General features: G+C 41.6%; 2 protein-coding genes across 3 annotated transcripts; both read right to left on the bottom strand.

The window, feature by feature from the left end:
- Window positions 1-936: 936 nt before the first annotated feature.
- LOC146703057 (uncharacterized) lies at window positions 937-10,031 on the bottom strand. Its single transcript, XM_085466160.1, has 6 exons — window positions 9,785-10,031; window positions 1,918-7,422; window positions 1,632-1,839; window positions 1,427-1,506; window positions 1,240-1,337; window positions 937-1,138 (listed from the first exon to the last, which is right to left on the bottom strand). Exons 1-6 carry the CDS (start codon window positions 9,836-9,838, stop codon window positions 1,075-1,077), a joined length of 6,009 nt encoding a protein of 2,002 aa, XP_085322286.1. The 5' UTR covers window positions 9,839-10,031; the 3' UTR covers window positions 937-1,074.
- Window positions 10,032-11,521: 1,490 nt separating this feature from the next.
- Window positions 11,522-18,810, bottom strand: LOC146703056 (hemicentin-1). Of its 2 annotated transcripts, none has more exons than XM_085466161.1 (13): window positions 18,565-18,810; window positions 16,747-17,067; window positions 16,340-16,633; window positions 15,837-16,142; window positions 15,584-15,694; window positions 14,815-14,976; window positions 14,226-14,540; window positions 14,095-14,145; window positions 13,751-14,005; window positions 13,331-13,672; window positions 12,960-13,232; window positions 11,974-12,237; window positions 11,522-11,815 (listed from the first exon to the last, which is right to left on the bottom strand). In XM_085466161.1, the coding sequence occupies exons 1-13, from the start codon at window positions 18,614-18,616 to the stop codon at window positions 11,784-11,786; spliced, it is 2,778 nt and encodes a 925-aa protein (XP_085322287.1). In that variant the 5' UTR covers window positions 18,617-18,810; the 3' UTR covers window positions 11,522-11,783. The 2 variants fall into 2 exon arrangements, with proteins under 2 accessions (XP_085322287.1, XP_085322288.1); XM_085466162.1 differs by having other exon boundaries at window positions 14,226-14,456.
- Between the last annotated feature and the right edge of the window lie 163 nt (window positions 18,811-18,973).

Below are 18,973 nucleotides of genomic sequence, written 5' to 3'. Positions count from 1 at the left end.
AGCGTTACAGTGCCATCTAACGTTGTTTTGAAAACATTTCGTGACCTTTAAAGTGTGCTTAAGTGGGCTGGGCCAGTGAAACGCTCCTTTCAATCAGTGTGTAAATAAGGTTGACTACACATGTAATCCATCTTAATGTAAAAAAGGAATGCAATTTCAACAGTATGTCTCAGTTTTTCTACATCATAGAAAAAAATGCAGCTATAGCAAATGAAAGAAATGTGCCAGTATGACTATTTGGGCTTAAACGAGAAGAAATACATATGTAAAATTATAGAAAAAGCTCACTGGCACCACTGTAAAAAGACAAATAACAAAAAACAACCCCCCCCCCCCCAAAAAAAAAAAACCCCAGAAATGTCTGAATGATTATATAATAGCATTTAACTGCTTCTGTCATTTAATTCCTTTTTAACCATGCACACACTGTAAAAACACATACATTTTTATAGTATAAGGAACTTCCCTGTCATTTAAACGATTAAATGTGTCACCTGATTACTTTAGTGTACTGCGGGTGAAGCTCTTTATCAGTAGGAAAAGTTGTACAAAAGTTGTCAATGCAGTGGGCTGCATTGAAGTCTTTGTCGTGGCGATTTTGGCTTCCAGACATTATGATTGATACCACTGCTCCAGGAGGTTTAAAACAGTATTCATTATAACATTGTGCGCAGCTCTCTGATCTGTTTCTTTTTAGATTCCCCTTTAGTTTTCTACACCGTGCATGATAGGTATGTCAATTCAAACTGTTCTACCATGTTTGAATAGACATTTAGGAAAAGAAATAGAGTAGGGGTTAGAAATGAGTTTATTAGGGTGGCAACTCAGGTTGAACAGTTTGGAGAAGAAATGTTTTCGTGACTGCTCATACAAGGGAACTCGTGTTTCTTTGTTTTGTTTTGTTTTTTTAAATTGAGATTAATTGTATCAACACTGTTTTCATGCAAGAAAGTTTATCTTTATTTTACAAATTACAATGAACAAGTAGGGGACATAAAGAACAATTTCTCAGTACACAAAATTAAAACCATATGTTTATTACATTCAGGTATTTGCACACAGCCATTGAGCTTCTCACTCCTTTGGTGTTTTCTTCAGTTTGGTCTTTAGCTCTGCCATCAGGGGATTTCCAAATCCTCTGTGGACACAGAAGAAAAATAAATAAATAAATTTTTAAAAAGTCAGAAACAGGGCGTGTCTTTTCTGGTGACTGTTTCTCCCCCCTTTTGCCATCCTTACCCGGGATGTTTTGGTGGCATCCATTTAGGCTTCTTCGGTGCCTCCTCCTCCTCCTGTGGGGGAGCGTCATTCTTCTCCTCTGGCTTTGTTTCAGGTTCCTGTGGTAATTCCGTCATTTTAATGATACATATATATATCTTAACTTAAGAGGGAAAAAAAACAGGTATTTAAACACTCTTAGCAGTACCTGTGACACTGTTTCCTGGGTATTTTCGTCTCTCACTGCCCGCTGTGTCTTTTTTAAAACAGGAAATCCAGCACCGAGCCCTAAGAAAAGCAAACGTGTGAAATTATTTGGAAGTTGTGAAAATAACAGGATATAAAGACCAGAGAAAGTCTTAATAGACTATCAAGACTAAGATATTGGGATTCATGTATCATGAGTGACCTACCAGGGAGTTTTATTCCAATACCTATGCCTCCTAAAGGCACACCTCCAGGGAGTTTGACCGGCAAACGTGAAGATGGTGTAGGTGTGGGTGTGGGTTCCTCCGAGGGCATATGAAGCAGGGAGCGGGGATTTTTAGGTGGCCTTACACGAGGGTTCTTAACAGCAATTCGTGACCTTTGCACAGCAAAGTCCAGCACAGGGCCATCCACCTGTAATGCCCCAAAAGTCTGTTATGAACATTGTTTGATTTTAATCAAATTTTTTTTTATGCCATATAGAAACAATACCTTATTCTCATATTCGATTGTTGGCTCTTCTGCTACCTGGGCCTCGTTTAGCACAGGAAATAAGGATGAATGTGCAGGCTGTGGTCTATTCAGTGTGTCCTTCTCAGGTTCACTTTGTGAGTCACTTTCAGATTCTTCAGACTCAGCGGGTTTGAGTTCATCTGAAGAATCAGACGCGGTTACCTCAAGATGCTCCTCCTCAGCTTCTACCTTCTTGTCATGCGAAGGAGAGCTCTGTGTTGTCATTGTTGTTACATCTGCTTCTTCAACATCCTCATACGCTTTCCGTGATCCACTTTCAGTCTCTAATGTTTCAGCTCTTTCTTCTGCTTTTTCTTGAGATTCCTGGTTCAGATGTGATTGAGCTTCTATATCAGCGACCGATTCTTTCTCTGTCTCGGCTGATTCCTCTGTCAGTAAGTCCTGAGTTTGAGGCTGTCCGATAACTCCAAAGATGTCTGTGGACACGCTAGCCACCAGCTCATGGATCCCCTGGAGTGAGTCAGTGCTCGTTGATTTCAGCAGCTGAGTCTCACTACTCTGAATACACGATTCACTGAGAAACTGGTCCAAAAATCCAGACTCCACAGTTGATGAAGACATTTCTGTGTCACTTACTGCCTCAGATTCCCTACAAATGGCCTCTGCTAGTGACACTTTCTCATTCTCTGTTGATATTTCACCCTCATTTAAAGTGTCTGTTTTGGCGTCCAATAGCTGCCCTGGCTTGGGCTCTTCTTGTCTAATCTCATCAGTGTCCTCTGACATCACCGCCTCAATCCACAAGTCAAGGATTTCTTCATCAATTACGTCTTGATGTCCACTGACTGAACTGCCTTTTTCCTCTGATGACGTCACTGGCAAATCCTCTGGTCTGGGCTCGTCAGCTGTTTCAGCTACTATTATTTGTGTCTCACTTATCTCAAGTGCTCTGTGTGGCGACTGATTGTTTATCTCCTGAGTCTCAGAGTGTTGAGATATTTCCAATTCTGCATTCAGAGGAATCTCTTTGTCTCCTCTTTCTGTGATTAGCTCACCTGCAGTTTCTTTAGTTATCTGTAAATCCATTTCATTTAAGGTCTGGATTCCATTTTCTGCTTCCTCCTCTTCATCTTCACAACCCCTTCCTTCTTTTTCAATGGCTTTATCTTGCATTTCAACAGAGGTATCATCAACGGATATAGGCTCAGTTTCAGCTAAGGGTCTCACAAACCCATATTCACTCGTGTCTTCTTGTAAACTTAACGGTCTGCTGATGCTTTGATCCAACTTTATGGCTGCTAATGACTCCTGAATGACGATTCCAACCACTTCTGCTGCTGCAACCGCTTCTCTTGTTTCACCTCCTGTAGATCCTCTGCCACCATCATGCAGCCCTTCTGATCTCCTTTCAGTCTCGTCCACTAAACCAACATGTGTTCCAGTCACCTCTGTCTTCATTGAACTTGTCAGTAATTTTCCTTCTTCTTTGTCAAGTCCTGATTCTTGAATTACTCCTTCAACAAGCTTGCTCTCTGCCTCTAGTTCAAGGTCCGGTGTGCCTTCGTGCTCCTCCACAAACAAACCAAAGCTCGTCTCAGTCTCTTCTTTGCTTTCTTGTTTGTCTTCCATGGACTCCTTCAGCAGTAAATGGTCAGCTCCAGTCCTGCAGTCACTGTTTTCAAGGCTCTCCTGATCTCCGCTCTCCACCTCTTCTGGTAATTGAGTTGCCGGGATTTCCTCACAATCTCCTGCTTCCAGGAACCTTTGTGTTGTATTTTCATCGGCCCTCCGAAGCTCATTGTTATATTTGGAAACTCCCTCTTGAATTTCCTCACACGTTGGAGTATTTAGTTCCTGCAGCACGGCACACTGGCCTTCACTGATCCCCGGGAGAGTGTTTTTAAATTCTTCGTCTGTTTCCTGCGTCGTTTCGCCTTTGGGCTTTACTGTAACTGAGGTGCTTGAATCTATAATTTCGTTGTAAAATTCTTCGGTGTAGGATTCACTGGAGACGCTCTCCTCTTTTTCTTGGTCTTGATCAATGAGTCTCTCTTCTGAAATATCTGTTACTGTCACACCGGCCTGCCTAGTTTTGGTCTGCACTCCTGGGACTCTCATATCCTCCTCGTATTCATCTGTGAATCCAGCTGTGTGCAGCTGTGAAGCAGTCTTCAGTGCAGCTTCTTTACCGGATAAATCATATTGAGTTAAAAGATTTTCTCCTTCAGTGTCTTCTGCTTCTGTTCCGATGTTCTCGTCCAGATCTGGCACTTCTGTTGTCTCGTTGATGGCAGGCCGCTCTGTCTCAACCCACTTCTCTTTCTCACCTTCATCATTTTCACTGCTATGAGTCATTGCATAAGATTTTGTGATAACAGTGAGCATAACCACTGATGTATCTGGCTGGTCTCCAAAAGCTGAGAGCTGATTTTCAGCTTGACTTGTTTTCTCCTCTGACTTGATTACATTTTGAGAGTCCAGTTGTAGCATAATATCACAGGCTTCTGATTCTAAACCTTGATCATCTTCATGCTGCATTTTATCATCTTCCTTTAACTCAGTTTCTTTAATGTTATCTGTCATTGGATGATCTTCCAGTGTCATTACATCATTTTTCTGTACCTCTGCCTCCTCTTCTGGACTTACATCTGTACCTATGCACACTTTCACCTCAGTGTCGGTTTTATCATTGTCGTCTGCTGCCTCAACAGTTTCTGGCTCTAAATCTTGTTCATCTTCATGCTGCAGTTTATCATCTTCTTCCTCTAATTGAGTTTCTTTGCTTTCATCCTCTCTTGGATGTTCATCCAGTGTCGCTGTATCAGTTTTCTGTAACTCAGCCTCTGTTTCCTGCTTGTGATCATCCAGTACTGGACTTATATCTGTAGTTTTGCACAGTTGGACCTCAGTGCCCTCTGCTCCTAACTGCTGTTCATCTTCATAGTCTGTTTTATCATCTTCTTCTGGTGCTTCAGTGTCTTCTACTTCTAAATCTTGTTCATCTTCATGCTGCATTTTATCATCTTCTTCCTCTAACTGGGTTTCTTTAGTAATTTCATCCTCTCTTGGATGTTCATCCAGTGTCACTGCATCATTCTTCTGTACTTCAGACTCTATTTCCTGCAGGTGATCATTATCATAATCATTTAGGCTTAAACTTGTGCTAATGCACACTTTTATCTCAGTGTCTTCTGCTTCCAAATCTTGTTCATCTTCATGCTGGATTTTATCATCTTCTTCTTCTAATTGAGTTTCTTCAGTAATTTTATCCTCTCTTGGATGATCATCCAGTGTCACTGCATCATTCTTCTGTACTTCAGACTCTATTTCCTGCAGGCGATGGTTATCATCATCATCGGGACTTAAACTTGTGCTAATGCACACTTTTATCTCAGTGTCTTCTGCTTCGAAATCTGCATGATCTGTTTTTTCATCTTCTTCCTTTAAGTTGTCTTCTTTGAACATTTCATCTTCTATTGGATGATCTTCCTCTAATTGAGTTTCTTTGCTTTCATCCTCTCTTGGATGTTCATCCAGTGTCGCTGTATCAGTTTTCTGTAACTCAGCCTCTGTTTCCTGCTTGTGATCATCCAGTACTGGACTTATATCTGTAGTTTTGCACAGTTGGACCTCAGTGCCCTCTGCTCCTAACTGCTGTTCATCTTCATAGTCTGTTTTATCATCTTCTTCTGGTGCTTCAGTGTCTTCTACTTCTAAATCTTGTTCATCTTCATGCTGCATTTTATCATCTTCTTCCTCTAACTGGGTTTCTTTAGTAATTTCATCCTCTCTTGGATGTTCATCCAGTGTCACTGCATCATTCTTCTGTACTTCAGACTCTATTTCCTGCAGGTGATCATTATCATAATCATTTAGGCTTAAACTTGTGCTAATGCACACTTTTATCTCAGTGTCTTCTGCTTCCAAATCTTGTTCATCTTCATGCTGGATTTTATCATCTTCTTCTTCTAATTGAGTTTCTTCAGTAATTTTATCCTCTTTTGGATGATCATCCAGTGTCACTGCATCATTCTTCTGTACTTCAGACTCTATTTCCTGCAGGCGATGGTTATCATCATCATCGGGACTTAAACTTGTGCTAATGCACACTTTTATCTCAGTGTCTTCTGCTTCCAAATCTTGTTCATCTTCATGCTGGATTTGATCATCTTCTTCTTCTAATTGAGTTTCTTCAGTAATTTTATCCTCTTTTGGATGATCATCCAGTGTCACTGCATCATTCTTCTGTATCTCTGCCTCTCCTTCGTACGTATGAGCCTGATCTTCTGGACTTATATCTTTGATACTTCGATACACGTTTATCTCTGGGTCTGCTTCTAAATCTCGCTCTTCTTCATGATGAAGTGTATCATCTTCTTCATTTATTTGGGTGTCTTTGATAATTTGGTCCTCTCTTGGATGATGATCTGGTGTCACCGTATCAATCTTTTGTACTTCTCCTTCTCCTTCGTGCACGTAATCCTCCTCTTTTGGACTTTTTGTCATGCATACTTTGAACGCGTTGTTTTCTGCTACCAAATTGTCATCATCACAGTGCATGTTGTTATATTCCTCTCTTACTTCAGTGGCTTCTGCTTCTGAATCTTCTTCCTTTTCATGATCTGCTTTAGCATTTTCTTCCTTCAGCCGGGTTTCTTTAACAAGTTCCTCCCTTCCTGAATGATCATCCAATAACACTGCATCATGCTCCTTTACCTCTCCCTTTCCTTTCTGCATGTGATCCATATCATCTGGACTTATACCTGCAGCTATGCATGCTTTTACCTCAGTGTTTTCTGCTTTTAACTCTCGCTCATCTTCACTGCGCAGTTTATCATCATTTTCTTCTTTTCTCAAAGTGTCTTCTGCTTCAAGGTCTTCCTTCTCTTTATCATGGGTTTGATCCTTTTCTCCTTTTACTTGGGTTTCTTTTATTTTTTCCTCCTTTGTTGGATGATCACCGGGCAACCCTAATCTCACTGTTGCATTCTCAGCATCAGTTTCCTCCTCAGTTGTTTCTTGGCATGTTGCAACCTCGGACAAATTTTGTGGTCCAGAAGCGGCATGTTCATGTTCATCATTTCCAGGCCCTGCAAGTCCTGCACAAGTGGGCATTTTTTCGATCTCCATCGTGTGTCGTTCGTCTTCTTTTGCTCTTGAATCATTTGAATGATCATTTCCTGTCTTGTCACGCTGTTCCTCTCTCTTGCCCTCACCATCCTCTTTGCTCTCGTCGACTTTTCTCAGCTGGGTTTTGTACTGCATGTTTTCTTCATCAACCCCTAAGTCGATTTCTGTGGTGCAAAGTTCCCATTTGACAACGGGGCGAGACGAGCTCAGCAGAGAGGATGTTGCGACAAGCTGCTCCTCCTCGACACCTTCTCTGCTACTGTCACCCTCTGTTGAGTCAGAGGGAGGGTGCTTGATTTCAGCTGCAGATTCCTGATTTGTGTTTGGGTCATTGTTGACAGTGTCAGCGGGCTGTGGCCTGATGAATCTGTTTACAGCTCCAGTTATGTAGTACTAAGAAAAAAAGGAAGGAAAAAGAAATTTGCATTATGTAACACTTTAATTTGCAGCATCAATAAAATCCAACAAAAGACAAAAGTGTGAATATATTTGTTTTCCCCGCATTGATTTATTTTCAGTCATTCCAGGTAGTTTGTATAGCCCATGTTTTTTTTGGTTTGTTTTTTTTTAAAGATGCACAAGTAGCATTTAAAGACTCTTAGTGTCACTGCATTCAAGGCTATTTACACAACAGTTTCTTTCCAGCTTTGCAGAAACTTCGTGGAAGTCTTTTCCTGTTTCAGCACCACAATACTCCCATGCACAAAACACAGCCATGAACAGGAAGAACCTGACCGGCCTCCATGGAATCCTGACTTCATTGATTATAAGTTACATTAGCTGCTAATGTATTAAAGTAAAAAGAAAAATTCAATGTAATAGACTTTAACCCTGTCAGTGCCCACCCCCCCAAAAACAAACAAACAAACAAACAAACAAACAAACAAACAAACAAACAAACAAACAAACAAACAAACAAACAAATGAAAGAATTGCATAAAAATGAGAATAAGAATTATTTGTATTATTTTTGTTTCATTTGTTAAGATGTCCAACAAACACTCCTGTTAAAAAAAGAAAATAAAAATCATGGTCCATTCTTTACAGGATTGACCAAAACACAAACATTTTATAAATACAACATGGCAAACATAAAGCATTTAGTTTACGCTGAGAAACATCTACATTTATTTCAACTTATGTCTTTTTGAGGATCTCATGATATTTTCTTTGTTTAGCTGTTTCTTTTATCTCCAACTTCCCCATATTTGTCTGTTGTAGCTGGTGCACACTGTTCACCAACTACTTGCTGGTGAACACACTTCACCAGCAAGTAGTTTGATTGTATTAAGATTTGTTTGTGGGCATCATGTCCTTTATTGGACACAGAAGTGCACACAATAGACTCAGAAGTGGGAAGAAGGAGTGTGAGTAAGCAGACTCAAACCCAAGCACCTAGAAAGGAGACTCAAGCCCCCAGAATATGGGTCACCTGTTCAAACTGGTGAAACAGGCTTTAAAACATCAGAATCTGTTTATTTTCATTGTATATCACCAAGTGTCACAATGGCTATCGAGACCAGCTGTCAGGCGACTAAACTGTGACAATAACTACCTGCCACGTCTGAAAAGCAGGTTGATGAGAGAAGCGAGAGTGGTTTAAAAGCAGATGTGAGTCCAAAATAAAGAGATGAAAGGAGCTGAATTTTTTTTGTAGATGTCATGCGAACTGTTATTAGTTGATGTGGGTTCATCACTACCAGAAATGTGAAATAATTAAACATCCAATCCAATTATATTTTAATCTAACCTAAAAAACAGAGTTTCATGAAGTGCTGTATGAAGCAGCAAAGCATGGCACAGCAATAAAACAATAAAAACAGTGATGAAGACAAAGTAAGAACACAGCACTATCATTCTGGGTTAAAAGCCAAGTAGTTTAAATTAGTTTCAACGTGTGTTTTAAAAAAACAGGCAACCAGCGGGAAATCCTAACATGGACAGACAGATAATTCCAAAGTCTATGGCTGTGATAGATGAAAAAAAAACAAAACCCAAACAAACAAAATCCCCAAACAGGAAATCAGTGCACCCTAGCAGAAGTGAACAACAATAACAGCAGGACTCTGAAATTTAAACCCAGTAAATGGTACACCTGCGTTTCCTGTTTGTAAGACTGTCTCCTGTGTAATAACAGTCTCAAACAGTCATTGCGCTCCGGGATGCACTGTGAGGAATCTCACTAATGCTGCAACTGCAAGGAGCGCACATATTACAAGGATCAGTTCTCAGAAAGAACTGCAGACAGTCTCCAGCTGATGACCAACAGAGCAATCAGATCTCAAACGTCTGCTGTGATCTATAATCATAATCTCTCAATCAGCATCCAGCAGGTTAATGTGCACTTTGAAGGAGAAAAGGTTTCAGCAGTTAATAAAGGCTTCTGTCTAAAACAGAGAAGCTGTTCCAACAGATGGACAAAAGATTTCTTTGAACTGTTAAGCTTTGATTTGCACTTAATGTTTTTACTTTTGAAGAATTACTGCCCAGGTTCAAATAAGCATGGAGAAGACTTCTTTGTCTTGGACGTGAACATGCCAGTGATTCACAGACATCCCCCCCCTCTCTCCCTCTCCCCGAGAAAGGGAGGGGGTAAGCAGAGACATTGCGTAGGCGGATATGCGTGGAGAGAGAGAGACCCACTGACACACAGGAAGAGAGACTATTTACATCCACGTTTGACGGACTTAAAAGTTTAAAACACAAATCTTTCGTTTCGTTACAGGTTTGGATTGAAACGATGACGGCTTCTCACCCAGACTGTCCACAAAGTTCTCTCCATGCGGGACACGGGACTTTCAGGGTCCATCCTTACGATTCCTCCTTGGTCACTCTCTGACCATCTGACGTGACGTTCTCGTTATTAAAAAAAAAATCATGGACAAACCAAAGCACTGTGTCACTTTAGTTTCCCCCCCCCTAAGCGGTCTTTGCAACCAGGCAGAAAGTCAACAGAAAGTTGCAGCCAAGCGCGTCCAGGATGGAAACACATCAGCTGTTAGTGGCCGTTCACTTCCTCCCCCTAGAACTGACATATGTCCGGGGTATGATAATGAGGAAGAGACAGATTAACACACACATTCACACGTTAACATAAGAAGACGCGTTGCAGACTTTGCGGATGTGAATAATGAGCATAGCCACAGGAAAAAAAAAGTTCGTAAAACTCTGTGACAGATACCGAAGCGCTGCTCTGAAACGGCGCTGCCAGGATCCACCTGAGAACACGCATTCATGATTAAATGACTGAGACCGCCACATATATAAGCACATGTTTATTGTTTGCATGAATACATTAATGAAATGGAACACAGAGGATACTTTTTGACTGAATTAGACACCATTCAAAGAGACCCATAAACCAAGACAGAGTCATTATTTTCACAAGTTGCAAAAATAAATCATAAGGCATATGCACGAGCAATAAAATATTTCTGAAGATAGCTTCTTGATTTTATGAATCTTCTTTTTGTGCATCATAAATGGGTGACTTCACCAGCCAGTTGTTGCTGAGTGCTGCATATGAAGGATAATAATACAATGCCTTTTATGGGTACATAGAGAGCTGTGCAAAGTCTCAGAAATAGCTCCAGCTGATGCGATATGAGTCAGCTGATCGCCGCAAGTCTTAAAAAAAAAAAAAAAAAAAACCCCAACAAAAAAACATCTGGGGGCGTGAAGGTGGCCTGTTCCAAACCACCAACCCCCTCCCCCCGCTCATGACACACTGTAGAGTCAGGTCAACTGAGCACGAATGAGTCACATTGGCATTAGAAAAGAGCATGTCCCAAATTTGGTTTCATCTGATTTTAGCTTCTTAAAAAATACCTTATTTCCAGTGACGTCATTGACCAATTGGACGTGACTCACCTCTAAGTTCCATTATTAAGCAGATATCTCTTAGTGAAAATGTTTTTAGCCCTTCGTACTGTCACCATCGAATCAAATGCTCACAAAGTCACAATTATTCTTTTCTTTTCATTTGGTTTGTAACTCTGGGGCAAATTTTAGGGCTCTGTTATTTTTTATATAGAACGATTTCTAATGGTAGTTAAGCAGCTGTTTATGTTTTTATATGTAGGAAATAATATGCAATTTCTACAACATGGAAGAGGTGGAAGTAAGATAACCGTTATTTTCACAATCAAAGAACTGAAACGGTGCGCTGCAGTACGGGGAGGCTGTTAACATATTTGCAGCAGAAGTAGCTGCTCTATGAACTGAAAGGCAGAAGCTGCAAGCTAAAGAACTAAGAAGTTATATATTTATTGGGCTCAGCCGCACAACACCTCCTCGCAGCACTGCGGAGGCGGTGCTGCTGTGGTCAAGAGTGGAGAGTAAAAAAACAGAAAAGAAAAGCCCAGCGTCAAAGCAGAAGTGCCTTTTAAAAGGAGAAGTAATTTCCGATACGTCGGTTGACCAACAACAGATATCTCCTTTGCATGAGGCTTGCTGCAGTAACCTTTTCTAATAACTCATTATCACGAGAGCCTTGAAAGACTAGAATATTTAGCTTTTATTTCAAAACGCTGATTAAAGCTAATCAATTACTGTTGTAACATTATTTGTAAAAAAAAAATTAATATTTGTAAAAATAAGCAGGAAGGAAAAAATAAAAGGATGTCAGAGTAAGAATAGACTAAGAATATAAATAAATGCATGATCACATCATAAACTGTGTCAGTAATAGTTCATATTTCCTGAGGGGATAAATATTAGATACATCATAATAGAAATAGACTGATGCAGGACTTTCATGCAGTGGATGAATTCTCCTCATTGGGCTCTGGAAGAGGAAAAGAGCAAAACATGAGAAAAACTCTCCCCTACTCCATGTGATCGAATTAGCCTCTTCCTGTACGGATAGATAACAGCAAGTACTCGATAAGTGATTCTCTGGCCTTACTGAGGTTACTTCAACAGGAGAAGGGCTTAAGTGTTCACCTGTCCATGTCCGGTAAACAGGAAGCTTGAGAGCAGGGTGCGTGATCTCCACGCAGACTCTCAGACGTGCCCTCTCGTTTTCTTTGAGAACCCTGCTCAAGTTGACCTTATTGATGTGCAGCGCGCTCGGGTCGTCCTCTCCGTCCTTCTCGCCGTCTGACGTCGAGTCCTCATCCCTGTCTATGGTGTTATTCTCCTCATCCACGTTTTCGTCGATGTACTGTATTCCTTCGATGTCAGGGTCTGTGACTGCCGCTTTTGTTTCTGAAAAGTGATGAAAGTTCGAAAAACACATACAGAGCTGTATATTTTTGCTTTCTTACGATCACCCTCGCTTGTAAAATGAAAGTGGACATTTTAATGCACACCAAAGAAAGATTTACTTCAGTGTTTATTTTCCTTTAAAAATAATCCTAGGGGATAGCGTTCCACGTTTAGTCTACCAGACCATAGACAGTAGAAAGCATTCAGACTTTCAGCTTTCCAGGTGTATGTAAACTGCATTCTATCCGACGGCCAGCAGATGGCGACAGTTGCATGGCAAAAAGAATAAAATTGAGTCTGTTTCGTATATTTTGGTCACAATATGGAGGATTATCTATGATATGAAAAGCTCATTGTCTAATGAGCTGTCAGTCCCAGATCATTAGCCAGTGTGGGTGTAGTTTTAAACTCAAAACCATCAGAAAACAGTGGGTTCCATCTGTATTTTATACCATCTTTGACTCTAAGAAAGGTTACAACTGAATTTGTCCTATCTATCTATCTATCTATCTATCTATCTATCTATCTATCTATCTATCTATCTATCTATCTATCTATCTATCTATCTATCTATCTATCTATCTATCTATCTATCTATCTATCTATCTATCTATCTATCTATCTATCTATCTATCTATCTATCTATCTATCTATCTATCTATCTATCTATCTATCTATCTATCTATCTCCTTTTACGTGTAGATATTTATGTATCTCAGTACTTATTGCATATCCATTTGTTTGTCTCTTCAGCGGTTCGTTTGTCTGACTCGGTTGGCTTGTGGACATCTCCAGGGCACACACGCTTTTCATTTCTCTTTGTCCATCATCTCCGATCTCCTCCGTCTCATTGGACACCAGTGGCAAGAGCGTGGGTCCTCCTGCTGACCACTGTAACTTGGCCTTTGGGTGACCTCCCTTCAACAAGAGGGAGAACACACCAATGCCTTCGCTGCTCCAGCAGACTGAGATTGATGGAGGAATGGATGGAGCGACTGAGGAACAAGGGATACAGATAGTTACCGTTGGAACATCCTTGAGACTTTAATCGTGCAGTTTAAAAAGCAGGTAAAAGTGCGTCAGTCAGTCCTACCAATGTCAGCATTTCTCCAGTGTTTCTCAACAGGATCCTGTAGGGAACAGTGTCTCACTCTACAAATAATCCCTCCTCTTTTGTCGATTTTCTCCTGATTTGTTGCCCTTCTCTTCAGAGTGGCTGTCGCCCTGTAGCGTCTGGGTTCAGTCTGTATGGGGCCCCATATCTCTCCTCCCTCTATCACCTCCTCCTCTCCATCATCTTGCTCTCCCTCCCTGAATCTAAGCCAAGTCACTGAAATGTTCGGAGGGTAGAAATCTGTGATTTCACATCCTAGAGTTTGATCTTGGGAAATGGTGGAGCTGACAATTTCAGACACGCACGGCCTCCTGATGAATCCTGTTTGGGATCAAAATAAAAAAATAATCTTTGATTTTTCAACATTTCCCCCATTCCCTCCTCATCCCTCATCCTTACCTCTGGTCTCCCGGGTGATGGGCTGCTTCAGGGCAATGTGGTGGACGCTAACCCACACTTTAGTTGCTCCTTTCTCCAGTTCAGCGCGGGGAAGTTTACACTGGCTGTAGGCTGAAAAGAATCCCTCCGAATTGGGCCGAGGGGAGGACGATGCCTGGGACGCCACGGGGCTGAGCTCACCGCCCTGGCAGAACCAGCGGAAAGTGATGACGTCTGGATGGAAATGGGATGCTCGGACTGTCAGGCTGATGACATCTGGAAGATGGAAATGTCATCAATGGTAGCCTCCTGCAAACAGGTTAACTTTAAATATGCAATACAAAAGGATAGTCTTCTTGAATTACCCGAGTCTCTTTGTGTTTCTGCCAGCTGTATTTCTGACACCTCAGGAGGAGCTGGGCAACAAAACATACAAGTGATTCAGCTGCAGGACTTACAAAAATAAACTGAATAATAGAAAAAAACATGTTCTTACACAGAACAGTGAACTTCTCTGACACCCTCTCCTCCACGATCTTGTCCTTGCCTATGTAGGACACCTGGCACTTAAACACAGCACCCTTGTGGATTGAAATCTTGGGGATGAAGGTGAGCGAGGAGATCAGCTGTTGAGTGCCGTTTTTGGACGAGTGCAGCGGCCCCTGAGTGTGCAGCTTGTAGTAACCCATTTCACCTCTGGAGGGCAGCAGAGGACCTTTCTCTGACACTGGGGAGGTGAGAGTTAGACCATAGGGTAGATGGATGGTGATTAGGGGGTTACAGAGGCAGTTAAAGTTAGCTTTGGAAGTCCCTGTGAGTGTTAGGTGGTCAATTGTTAGATCAACGTGTTAAAGAGGGGGAAACAGAGGACGTTAAAGGGTGTTTGCGAGAAAAATCCAACATGTGTAGCACCAACACTTGCATTTCATTTCCCCAGTTCCCTAAACAACCAGCTTCCATCACCAAAAATTGCTTTAAAGATTGATTCTGCTGTGCTTTAAATATGTGTAAATTAATTCCTTCATTCAAACAATAAGTGTAACAGCTGGAGCACAGAAAAAAAAGGAGAATGCGACGCATCCTACCTGCGAGGGAGTTGTCAAAAATAGGGGTGTCATTGAGAAACCATGCGGTCTGCACCTGGTCCACCCTCCTGCCTTCAATGCTCAGTGACACCCTCCCCTTTTGACCTACTATCACTCGGGGAGGGAGGATGATCCCTGACACGCTGAGAGATTTCTGTTTCTCTGAGCAGGGTCACAAGCAATTATAAAATAAGAGACACTGAGAGAGAGAGAGAGAGATAAGGTGATATATTCACATACAAATATGCCTTTAAATTCCTTATCTACAGCTCCACACTTGGAGTAAGGTGAATAATGCCATAGTGAACATCAGTGGATTAAAATGTCTTCATGCAAGCACAATCATTCGCGTAAGGAAATCCCAGAAATTTGGATGAGTGGTGAAAACACAGCATTCAGATGAAGAGATTCAACTCTTTGGTGTCGGTGGACCTTTTTTTGATAAAGATCAGAATTCAAAAGGGGGCGCTGTTGTGTTGTAATGCTTTTAGCTTTTCTGTAAGGATGAAGCTTACTTGGAAACTACAGTGGGAGAAAATGACAAACGTGAAGTCACGCTCTTATTATTCAGAACTTTTTCAAGGCTTTTCTCGAGTATGTGTATTTTCCGAGACTAAAAAAACTACAACTTCCTCCTCTCTAAAGGTTTTGTACAAATTTAGTTCCTCCTTAGTCACAAAGGACAAAAATAGACTTTGCCTTATTTCTTCAATCCCTTGAGTATCACAAATCTCCTGCTGCAGTTACTGCGTGGTGAGCTCTGACTCACCATCTCTTCTCCTCCAAGAAAAGCCAAAGCAAAGCAGGAAGACCAGCACTATAGAGATGCACATCATAGCCACGGCTGCTTTGGCCGAGTTATTCAGCACTGGGGCCTCATCTAAGAGGAAGCAGAGAGAGATATTTATCAGATGATTCAAAGAAGGACCGGCAGTAAGAAAATAATCCAAGCAATTTTTAGTCAAAGCATTGTGTTACTTCATTATGATCTTGTGAATTGCACATTCAAAACTGGGTCATACTCTGAGGATCCAGCTTGTCCAGGTATGCTGAGCTACTGACGGGATTCACTAAACCAGGCTGGTTCATGGCACACTCCACCTTGCCACGCTGTGCCCTCTGCTCGGGGCTTAAAGTATAGTAGCGTCTGGTTCTGTAACTCCCATCTGGTTTCTGCTCAGTGACAGGCAGGTCAGGGAGGGTTGTGCCATTTTGATACCAGGACACAGACACTTCCTCTGGGTAGAAACTCTCCACGTCGCAGTAAAGAGTAAGAGGAGAGTTTTTGGAGGTTGTCGGCAGGACAGAAAGCCTAAGAGTGGAAGGACCTGAAGAAGGGTAAAGAAAGTATTTTTTAAAAAAGCTTGTGGTTTGTCACAGGCTTCATCAGATTAAAGGTTTTAAAGAACAGAAGTGACGTTATGGAGTGATAGAGGATGTAATATTAGAAGTACTGTGAGAAATACTGACAGGCCATGAGGCATTAAGGCCACTAATATGGAAACAGTGACTCTCAGTGACTCACGGGTGATACTGAGCTGAAAATCCAGCTCTTGATAGTTTCCACTGTGTGAGACTTTGCAGCCAAAGGTCACATTCTGGTCCTCGTGGGAAGGATAGAAGGTCAGGTTCCCCACAGCCCTGTAGTACCCATCTGGGGTCAGTTCAACTTCAACCTGGTAGGGAGGTTGAATCACTTCTCCCGCTCTGGTCCAGGAAAAAGAGACAGGAGGAGGGTAGAAACCGTCTGCATGGCATTTAAGCTGGGTCTTAGTGTCCAGCACCACCCACTGATGAGGAACTGAGAGAGTGGGAGATGCTGAAGGGGATGGGGGGAGAAGAAGAAATTAAATTGAGCTTAATTTTTAGATTCAGATGTGATCATAGGTGAGAAAAAGGAATCAAAACCACGAGAACGGAAACAAGACGTACCGATGATACTAAATGTAACGTTGCTGTAGTGCAGAATAGTAAAGTTGTAGCTGATGGTGCATTCATACATCCCCTGCAGGTCAAGACTGGCTTTGAGGACGACCAGCGAGAAGTCCCCATTGACGAAGTCAGCGTTGTCCCAGCTGAAGCCTTCCTTTATTTGGGTTGCTGCTTTTCCAAACGAGGCGATTTCAGAGCCATTTTTTATCCAGCTGACTGCGATCAGAGACTGGTTTATGTTGTCCCCCTCAGCAAAGAGCGTCACGTTGCAGGGGAGGGTTGCGTTTGTATTTGGACTGGCCTGAATTTCACTCGAAGACACTGAAAGTAGAGAGAGATGGACGGAAAAAACAAAACGGGAATCATTAAGGCTCCTTACTTCAACACATGAGGGCTTGGAAGATGCAATGTGCCCTTTTTTGTGTGGTTGGGTCTGCATTTCAGAAACCCCCACACCACCACCAAAAAAAACTATGTTACAGACAATACTATGTTATGATCAAAAGTTGTTACATATTCAATAAATGTTTCCAGTGCACTTGGTAAGAAGTGCCATGACTTCTTGAGTTATTGGGTTGTTTTTTTGTTTAACTCTTGTCCTGTAACATTTGTGAAACAACTTCTTCTTTAGAAAGAAGAAATATCACAATCTTCCTCTTACAACTGGAAAGGTTGCCGCGAAACTGACTGACAAACCAGTTACATGACCTTATGGCATTTTCCTGTTTTTGCTGATGCAAAACAGAACCATTTGAGTTCTTTTAAAAACGAAAATAACCCAGGGCACAAACATGCACCTTGTACATATATTGTTTAGTGGAAGATACAAAATTGTCTTTCTAATGTGTTTGACTTAATTATGTAATAAATGTCATTAGAAAGCACCGAGAACAAAGTAAAACCGTAAAAGCAAATAGCTGTCTAAGGCTGGACAAATAACACTTGTCCAGTTTGTTGACTTAAATTAAATGAACAGTGAATACATTCTCTCTTTTCATCCCTGAGAGTAAATCAGTAATCTGACTACACTTTATTGATTCAGTGCAAATACAAGGCCTTTAAGACAGGCCCGGCCATCCAATCAGCTTAATTAGTAACTAGTACAATAAACACTTCTTGGCAGGTGTAACACAAAGCGGTTGAAGCGCTTATTTACGTTTCTCGCTAAATGACGGGTCGATCAAAGCAGATTAACAAGAAACCTAAGAATGGAGGTCAAACTGTACTGTTGACGCTTTTGACAGGCTATTTTTGAAAAGCACCTCGAATCAGTTAATAGCAAACTTCGTGCTGATGCACCAAAGAGGAAGAGGTTATTTTTCGTTTATACTCACTGATGTCACTTTAAGTTCGACATGGTGGAGAGAGACTTATATTGCATTACCAGGTTTATATTACATATTTTCTAGAAGTTAAGCTGTGATGCATTGTGTCTGATGGGCTGTTAATACTGTGCCACTTCCACTTAATAAGCGGCTGAACTTCACCAGACATTATAAACCCAACAGCCGCATTAGGCAGCACTGGCCACACTGGCCTATAAAGAAAACAACAAAAGCTACATGAATATTAAAAATCACTCACGTCTCACTTCACATACTGTCATATCGCACTGTTACATACACTGTAACTTAATCCAGGAATCAACACAACATAAAGGTCAGGTGGATGCTCACAATGTCTAACACTTAAGGTCTTTAATATGCACCATCCATACTAAAAGATTCACTTATAGCCCACCTGAGGTAGCCCACCTCATACCTTGTCATCAGCCAGAGTAAGATCAGTGCCGCCTCTGTAAACATCCATAATACTCACCATGCTTTATCAGAGTCAGGAGGACAACATAGGCGAGGACTTTACACTGCATGGCTGGGCTTGTCTTGAGACCGACTTCTTATCATCAGGTCCTTTTCCCTGTCTTATATAGAGCTACGAGGTGACAGTGGGCGGGATTGTCCTGCAAGTCGGTGAAATAAGAAATATCGTTCCTGGACCTCGGGAGTGAAAGGAGGCCCTTGATATGTGTACGTTCCTCCAGAAGCAAGCAAGGCCTGGAGAGCAACAGGGTGGAAACGGGAGAGAGGAAAAAAGGAGGGAGATGTGCAGGGACGCACAAATGGGGAAACTGGTCACTTAAAATTCAGACGGGCCTCAGGCCAAGGTTTCGGGGCTACTTTACATTGGTGCAGTGTTGCCATGAACAAACAGAGTGAGTAATCCCACT

This window comes from Copadichromis virginalis, linkage group LG8 (assembly GCF_057382275.1).
Source record: "Copadichromis virginalis isolate Kocher_CV1m ecotype Utaka linkage group LG8, C_Virginalis_male_GT1.1, whole genome shotgun sequence".
NCBI classification, from domain to species: Eukaryota; Metazoa; Chordata; class Actinopteri; order Cichliformes; family Cichlidae; genus Copadichromis; species Copadichromis virginalis.
This window is presented reverse-complemented; position numbering and strand designations above follow the sequence as displayed.